We start from the raw sequence: 9,217 nt of genomic DNA on the forward strand, positions 1-9,217 counted from the left end.
AAAGTAAATTTGACGGCCCAACACACTAGTTTTTTGTGAGCCTACCTAACACTCTTTAAAGTGAATCATGTTTTGATTATTTCATCAAAATAATATTGGAAATACAACCAATAATAATTCATAAAAGTGGATAATCGCGGAAACCACTATGCTTGATCCATACCTACTTTTCTTTTTGTTATTTATTCTTATATTTTGGGATGTTAATATTTTTTTTATTACAAGCAATATATTACTAATCTAAGCCAAATCAACTGGTTTTAAATTTTGTCAAAGCAGTTAAATTGTGTGGTAAATGAAAAAAAAAGTGTTTTTACTCAAAATCATAGATAAACGACTATAAAAAGTAGAAGCAGTTTTATCTATACTTTGCAAAAATGGTATTTTTTATAAGAGGTTGGTGAACAATACCAACCAATACACTTTTTATATTAACAATCTTAACCTCGTCTCTTTTATTGCTAAAAACACTTTTAAGATTATAGTTTATCAAATGCTTTCGTATTAAATCTAAAGCATCGCCGATTGAAAAAATGTCATTTTTTCACAGATATTTGATGCTCACGATGAGCAGTATGCTTGATCCTCAAACATGAAGCCATTTTAAAATTCCTGAGCACAAAATATCTCGAAATATAATAAAAGAAAAGCAAGTATCATGACCGTAACAGTAATATTAAAAGAAGAAATATAAAAAAAAGTCAAAAAATAATAATGAGGGAGAAAGACAAAAGCCCAAAATAGAAACCAATCATTATCTCCGTTTTAATTCCGCAAATTTATGATTTTTTTTTTCCCTACAATCCCGTAACGCTGTAAAAATCTGGACAGATGAGAGACAGAGAGAGATCCAATAAACCGCTTAGCCGTTACCGACACTCGAAAGAAATGAGAAACCCCACCAGCCGTTTCATTTAATGCTCCCTTCTCCTTCTTTCAGATAAGCATTGTCGTCGTCCCGACTTCTACTCCAATTTTTACAGTTTTTTTTTTAATTTTTTTGCTGGGTTTGTGTTGTAGTAGTATTGGTGTGTAGGAAAAGGAAGGAGTGAAATTCGAGAGGTGTTTTTGGATCGTACTCGGTTTTGATTGTGTTGTTCTTGTGTAATAGTGTGGCATTTTGGGGCGGTCTGAGATTCCAGGGCGGATTTGAGATGGGTATTCTGAGTGCGATTTTGGGTTTTGTGGGTTTTGGAGTTGGAACTTCAATTGGGCTTGTGATCGGGTATTACCTCTTCATCTACTTCCAGCCAACTGATGTCAAGGTTCCTTTTGTGTTCTTCCTTTTTCATTGCTAATTTTGCTTTTAATTTGGTTGAATTATAATTTTTGTTGATTTGTAATGAACCCAGGATCCTGCAATTCGTCCATTGGTGGAGCAAGATTCGAAAACTCTGCAGAGGCTGCTTCCGGAGATACCCATGTGGGTGAAAAATCCAGACTATGATCGTGTATGTTCAATTTTCCAAATCTTAGTTTTCGCAAATTGTTTATGTTGTTTTGGTGTTATAACCTAATGGCGCAAGAGAAGCTTATCATAATTTTTGTTTATGTGAAGGTTGACTGGCTTAACAAATTTATCGAGCTCATGTGGCCTTACCTCGACAAGGTAATGCATACCTATTATAACAGTACTCGGATATATTTTCCGGGGGTGTTTTGCTTGGTTGACTCTCTCTTACTCGTTTTTGTACTGAGTCTTGATGGTGAATTTGTTTTTAGGCAATTTGCAAAACTGCGAGGACCATAGCAAAACCCATTATTGCTGAGCAAATTCCGAAATACAAAATTGACTCCGTCGAGTTTGAAGCTCTTTCCTTGGGCACCCTACCGCCAACTTTTCAAGGTTGAATTGATCCTCTTACTTTCCCTCTCTTACACGCACACAATTTTGCAGCTGCATTCTGTTTTCATGATCCCACCCATCGGTTATATGCTACTTATCACTTTTTATTTTTTCTTGTTTTTGTTAATTTCTTGACATAGTATACTGCAAACAAGATGATATCCGCCTTAAAATTTCCGTCTTATCTTATTTTAAACCTTTGTTCTGCTTTCCCCTGCTATGCAATACTTGTGCGGAGTCCTCATTTCTTGTTTTTCTGTATATGGCAGGAATTAAAGTGTATGTTACCGGTGAGAAGGAATTGATAATGGAGCTACAACTGAAGTGGGCAGGCAATCCTAACATCCTTGTTGCGGCTAAAGCATTTGGTTTGAAAGCCACGGTTCAGGTATGTTTCATGAAGGAACTAGTATTTTTTAAAGTTGGGTACGTATGCACACACTCTCCCCCACGTGGTCGTCTGCTATCCCATGCACAGACACACACATGAATCAATACTTGGAATAAAAATTACGACAAGAGACTTATTACTGGATTTGAATGGTGCATTGATTCTTTGGATTGTTTCAGGTGGTTGATTTGCAGGTGTTTGCTTGTCCACGTATCACCCTGAAGCCTTTGGTTTCAGCCTTTCCTTGTTTTTCAAAAATCTTTGTCTCTCTTATGGAGAAGGTATGGTACTGATTCCATTTTCTTATTGCTTACATGCTTGATCATTGTCTTACAGCAGAAAACTAGTTGGTAGTCAGGGACATGATATGTTTATTTAACTACTTTGTTTTGGTATTCTGGTACCTGACAATCCAGAGTCGGAAATGTGTTATATTTATGTCATTTTCAGATGTTGATCCTAGATGACCTCAATTTAATTGAATAAGGCTCAATTTTTGTAATTATGACTATTTGAGATGTATACTGGGATTAGATGATGTCCATGATCGTCCCCCCCAATAGACAACCTCCAGAATTATGATTCTGTTGTAGTGTCTATAATGTGCCACATCTCCTTGTCTCCTTACTTTCATTTCGATTTCCTTTCTATTTTCCCTTCTCAGCTATCTTATTACTTATTTGCAGCCACATGTTGACTTTGGATTAAAACTGCTTGGAGCAGATGCTATGGCTATTCCTGGCCTGTATAGGTTTGTCCAGGTAGTATCTCTTACCTTTTGCATAGGTTAAAGAGTGATTTGATTGGTGTTTACATCATATATGTGTATAAGGACGATTATCATATATGTTATAACAAGATTCATTGATTGCTTATTTATGGAATATCCTACTTGAAACTTGAATTTCTCAATGCCATCTTGCTTACTTTTGTTATTCTGTTTTGATTCATCAGGAGCTTATCAAAGAACAAGTGGCAAACATGTACCTATGGCCCAAAGCCCTAGAAGTACAAATCATGGATCCCACAATGTATGTGTCATGGTGTTTGGTTTCGAGTAATTGTGTAAGTTGGTTGTTGTGACCTAATAATTTTGTTTAATTCTGTCAGGGCCATGAGGAAGCCTGTTGGGATTTTGCATATAAAAGTTATTAAAGCAATGAAGCTTAAAAAGAAAGATTTACTAGGAGGAGCAGATCCATATGTGAAGATCAAGCTCACTGAGGACAAGCTTCCTTCAAAGAAAACAACTGTGAAACATGGCACTTTGAACCCTGAATGGAATGAAGAGTTTAATTTTGTTATCAGAGACCTGGAGACTCAAGCATTAGAACTTATGGTTTATGATTGGGAAAAGGTATGATTCTTTGTTTGGACTTGTGAGAGAAAGTAGATAGGCTTTTTTTTTTTTTTTTGGCGTGATTTTGTTTCTTTATGTGTATAATAATGTGGGTTTAATTTTTCTTAGATTGGCAAACATGACAAGATGGGTATAAATGTCATTCCACTGAAAGAACTTACGCCTGAAGAGCCTAAAGTTATGACTCTTGACGTGCTGAAGAACATGGACCTGAATGATACTCAAAATGAGAAATCACGTGGGCAGCTTGTTGTGGAATTGATCTATAAACCCTTTACGCAGGATGAGATGCCTAAAGATGATGAAGATCCAAATGCTATAGAGAAGGCTCCTGAAGGAACACCTGCAACTGGTGGTGTGCTTGTAATTACCGTCCACGAAGCTGAAGATGTGGAAGGAAAGCACCACACTAACCCACAAGTGCGCATACTTTTCAGAGGGGAAGAGAAAAGAACCAAGGTACATAAGTCCCTTGTTGTTGTCCCTGTCCTTTTGCTGTCTTTCCACTTATTGTTTATAAATCATAGTTACTCCATGTTATGACTCATAGCAAGGAAAGGAGGCATTATGTCGCATTCGTATGTGAAAATTTGATTTGTAGGGTTACCCACTTCTAACAGGTTGACTCTTGCATTCTTTTTTCTTTTTTAGTCGAAGACTCTTGCAGTCTAAGTTAGTTGAAAATGAGAAGAAATGGTAATATCCTGTTACCTGTATTTATAAAAGAAATCACTTTATTGGTGTTGATGCATGTGTTGGATACAATGAACTTGTGATGAATAGACGAAGTTGTTCCCGGACTGTTATACAAGTGTCATGGGTTTCCCTCCATGATGCTGATACAATAAGAAACAATTGAATGCCGATCATTTCGTTTGATTTTGGAATTTCAAAGTTCTACTTTGCTATAAATGTTTTGTATGTTTACTTACAATCTCATTGGGAACTGACACAGCTTGTCAAGAAAAATCGGGATCCAAGATGGGATGAGGAGTTTCAGTTTATTTTAGAAGAGCCACCGAAAAATGATAGGCTTCATGTTGAAGTGGTCAGCCACTCCACAAGGATGGGGCTGTTGCATCCCAAGGTAACACAACTGAAACACGTTCAACTTATTTAGATTTGTGTTTTTGAAATAACCCTGTGGCGTTTTTCCTTCCAATCAGGAAACTCTTGGATACGTGGATATAAACTTGGCGGATGTTGTTAGCAACAGAAGAATCAATGAAAAATACCATTTGATAGACTCGAAGAATGGACGCCTTCAACTCGAGCTGCAATGGAGAACATCTTCTTGAGGTTATTGCAGTAAAAGACTCTAGAAATGGGGAATAACTGTCCAAGCTTTTCTAGGTTTCATTGTACAATTGGTATACGTTTGCTAGAGTCGACAGTTTGTCTTTTGAAGTTTAAGATTTTTTTTTGTAAACTCCGATTCGTTTCGGATCACGCGTCGTGTTATTTGCTCCTTTTGATTTCACCCTCTTGTTTTTGCTATTGATTTTACCGTACCAAGACAATTCAGGTGATGCCCTTGAACTCGAAATCCAGAATTTGCTATCGACTAATATGTTTCTTGCTTGAGATCAATCCTCCTCTCCAACTTTCATGCTTTCTTAGTGAGGACCTGCCTACCATCGATATGCAACTCTCGCGATATTCCTAATTAACAACGCTCTTATGGATAACTTTCATGTATCCTTAGGTATACTTTTAACTTTCATGCATTGTTGGGAATACTTTTCTAGACTCAAGATATATGCCATCGTAACGATATTCCAAAACGAGCTAACCAACAACGCATTGCTAGAATTGGGGACGAAATTGTCACAAGTTAATATTATTTTATTAGTGGAACAGGCACATTTGAATCTGTTTAATACGGCCCGATTCCTATGGGTTGAACGGATTCATTTTTAATCATGTCGTAAAACAAAACAACAATATAAAACAATTTCTATGTGTTTCTGTTATAAAAGAATTACGTCTAATAAAGTCAATACCAACAAATGTTCTAAAGGAAATAGTAGGATTGTTGTTTTACTTCTTGGTGTCAGATAGATATGGAATTATGGGCTTCATTGTCGACTAATAATAAAATAACAGGTGTTGCGACAACCCTTATACGGTCTGGGTTGGGTTACCTACACATTAAAAATATATACTCGGTTTTACACGAGTCGGATCCAACTCGGATTGTTTTGAGAATTGAAGGTAAGAGTGAAATGGTTTTGCATCAAGCCGGGTAATACGGTATTAACCCACGAGTTCAAACACCTGTATATCCACCCATACATAGGCACATCTCCAGTGAGCTCCCTAAATGAGTTCCTAGCCAAAAAAATAGGGAGAAGTTAAAAATTTTCATCTCCAATCACTCATGTCATGTTCCTAAGATAGCGAATCTCTAGAAGCTCCTAAATCTAGAGAATATGAAAGGAGCTCATAACATTAATTATTAATATTTGAATCATATTTTAAAGACTCCGTGGAAATCTTATAGGGAGTTGTTAAAATAATATTAGCATATGAGCACACACAAAGTGTGTGAGAAAAATTTTTATTTTTGTTTTTGAAATAGAAGTAGAGAGGAAGAGAGTGATAGAAAATGTGGGAGTGAGAAATTTTTATTTTTTATTTTTAATTAGATATATGTTAGGATTACTTGTATGTGAGGTTTTGAAAAGAAAAAAAAATTGGTTGTATGAAATTACATTTCTGCCCCATATTTCTTATCCATGTTATGTTTTAATTAGAATGTTAAATTGGTAATTTCATAAAATTTTGATTGACAATGAGTGTTTTATTAATTAGTAGAGATTATAGACCTTTTTAGTTAAATTTTGACTTTAAAATAAAGAGCACGATTAGAAATCCTCTTACATGAAACATTTAGCATTAGGCAGATTCGGGTTGACGGACCCAAGCTGCACCCGTAGCGGGTGTAAACCTGTTGGGTTGGGCAATAGAAATAGTTGGGCTTGTCTTCCTTTGCCTTGCTCGGGCCCTTATGGTTAGGATTCAGGGTCGAAAAAGACCCCATTTCAGACCCATATTCTCGATCCGTGTTTATCTGATGTGACCATTTGCGGAGTTTACACTCTATTAGATTGAACGCCGAACACGCTGAAAGATACTGGTTACAATAAGTCATCATCTTCATCATTTGCTGTCTTGAACGTTGAAAAGTTTGTTCCCTTTCAAGTTTTGATCTTTCACGCCAAATCAACCATTCCATCCATCCGTCCCTCCATCCATCCATCTATCTATTTGATTCAGCAGGCAAGAATAGGCATAGGCATATGCTTTCTCCGGGGAAAAAGGATTATCGCTGGATACTTACCTGGGATTCTAGAAATTTTGTGATTATGATATTTATCGTATATCGTATGATTAGAAATTATTTTAAAATTAAATATAAATAGTACTTAACGAAAAATGACCGCACAATATACGATGAACGGTCACGATCACGAGATTCCTAGAATTTCCAGAAAAAAAGATCCGGCGTGGATCCTTTTTCACCGGTTCTATCTATTCATTTATTTTTTTACTTTCCATATAATTTTTCAAATTTTGACCATGGTAACTAATAAATTAAAGAAAATTAGTAGATAAAAATTAACATGTGTAATAAGTAAAAATGAGCGTATGAATAGCGCTAGCCTTACCAAAATACAAACACTTTCTTCTCAGTAATATTTATCTAAAACTTATATGAAGCGTGTTTGCTCTTATTATAATGTTTTCGGTTTCTAGTATAAAATTGTGTATGCTCTCTTCACATTTACTTATATTTGCAGCCTGAACGTCAAAATAACTGTGAACTTGTTCATGTGGTGTTTTTAAATTAATGAAACAAAAAATAATTAAGAATAAACAAATGTGTGCATAAATGGAGATTTACTTTTAACTCTCAATGATTTGAATGGGAAAAGCCCAAAAAAAAAAAAACAAAAAAAACAAAAAGAGAGAGAGAGAGAGAGAGAAATATGAAGGTTCTTTGGAGTTTGGACCCAACTCCTAAAGCCAAAAGCATGTGCGTGTGTTTTTGTTTGCACTAAAAGAAAACAAAAGTCTGAAATGTGGTTCAAAAACCGGTCACCCTATAGGACTTTTTTATGAGACAAATAATATATATATATATATATATATATTATGAGACAATTGCAATACTCAAAAGTCTGAAATGTGGTTCAAAAACCGGTCTTTTCACCCTATATGACATTTTTATGAGACAAATAATATATATATATATATATATATATTATTTTAGCTAGCATCACTTCCAATAATATTGAATATTTGATGCTTACTATTATAGTCTAATAATATTTTTGTTTGCTTATAAATAAGAGGTTTTAGTTCAATTATCGTCAAATACGAATTTAATCATATTATCGCAAACTTATCATGAGACTTAGTCAACTCCTTTATTTTTTAATAAAAATTTAACTTTTACTCTTCTCCTAACTAAATTTTAGATCAATACTGTTCAACAAGTTAATATAGCTAGTCATTACATGACATTAGGAGATAAAGAGAAAATCTACCGTGTCATAGGGTATATTTCATTATGTTACGTGAAGAAGTGAGAAAATTTATTGTGTATAAGCTATATCTTTTTATGTCACGTGATAAAAATTGTAAAAATAATTTTGGAATACAAACGAAAATTTATCACCGTATTAGTATTCCTCACATTGCATGTTATAATCCCCCATATTCCAAGTGCATAAGGAGTTTGAGAGAATATTTGCCATGTTATTAGCTGTATCATTTTAGGTCATGTAACCCAAAGTCCAGATAGGTCATTCTTTAGTACAACAAAAGTTGATCACCGTATTAGTGGTACTCTCGTATATTACACTTTTATGTTAGAATCTCTCGTTATGACCACAAACATAAACACACACGCACACACGCGCGTGCACACACACACACATATATATATGTCATTTGTTAAACACGAATTCTCTCGATAAGATAGACACCTATAACTTAAAACGGCAAATCATGCCACTTAATATTACGATCTAGTAGTATTTATCTTCACTTGTAAATAAGAGGTTTTAGGCTCGATTCTCGCCAAAGGTGAATTTGAACAACATTATTATGGCTGACCTATAGTGAGACTTGACCCCTACTCCCTTAGTGTCGATGATATCGTTTGTTAAAAAAAATATATATATATGGCAAACTGACCACTATTTCTTGGTCCAAAAATAAGCATGATTTTTTATGCTACAAAACTACAAGTCAAATGGATAGAGTCCCTTGGTTGAGGCTGAGAAAGAATATAACCATTGTACTTTAGTAGTAAAGGAAAACGAATATTAACCTATAAATTGGTCCCTACCATTCAAAACTATGTAACGTCCTCCAATCAAGAACAAAATTCCCTTACTTTTTTAAACCATCCTAAAAAGTTTTCATTATTCTAAAGACAGTAATAACCATAATATTAATATAATTGACATTATTGATACTAAAATAACCATTTTTATTCTCCAACACAGAACTTAGAATCTTGCAATTGAGAATTCAGCCACTAACATGAACGTGTTACCAAAATCCTAGTGGAAGAACAATGAGCGTGGATAAAATAACAAAGAATCAA

General features: G+C 34.8%; 1 protein-coding gene across 1 annotated transcript; it reads left to right on the forward strand.

Moving 5' to 3' along the window:
- Window positions 1-893: 893 nt before the first annotated feature.
- Window positions 894-5,077, forward strand: LOC103927659 (synaptotagmin-2). The gene is made up of 12 exons (XM_009336604.3): window positions 894-1,265; window positions 1,353-1,451; window positions 1,559-1,609; window positions 1,723-1,846; window positions 2,116-2,234; window positions 2,417-2,518; window positions 2,924-2,998; window positions 3,192-3,268; window positions 3,348-3,594; window positions 3,706-4,056; window positions 4,553-4,684; window positions 4,764-5,077. Exons 1-12 carry the CDS (start codon window positions 1,155-1,157, stop codon window positions 4,893-4,895), a joined length of 1,620 nt encoding a protein of 539 aa, XP_009334879.1. The 5' UTR covers window positions 894-1,154; the 3' UTR covers window positions 4,896-5,077.
- The last annotated feature ends 4,140 nt before the right edge of the window (window positions 5,078-9,217 follow it).

The sequence above is a fragment of a genome, unplaced genomic scaffold, assembly GCF_019419815.1.
Source record: "Pyrus x bretschneideri cultivar Hongxiangsu unplaced genomic scaffold, Pyrus_bretschneideri_v1 Contig1, whole genome shotgun sequence".
Classification (NCBI taxonomy): domain Eukaryota; kingdom Viridiplantae; phylum Streptophyta; class Magnoliopsida; order Rosales; family Rosaceae; genus Pyrus; species Pyrus x bretschneideri.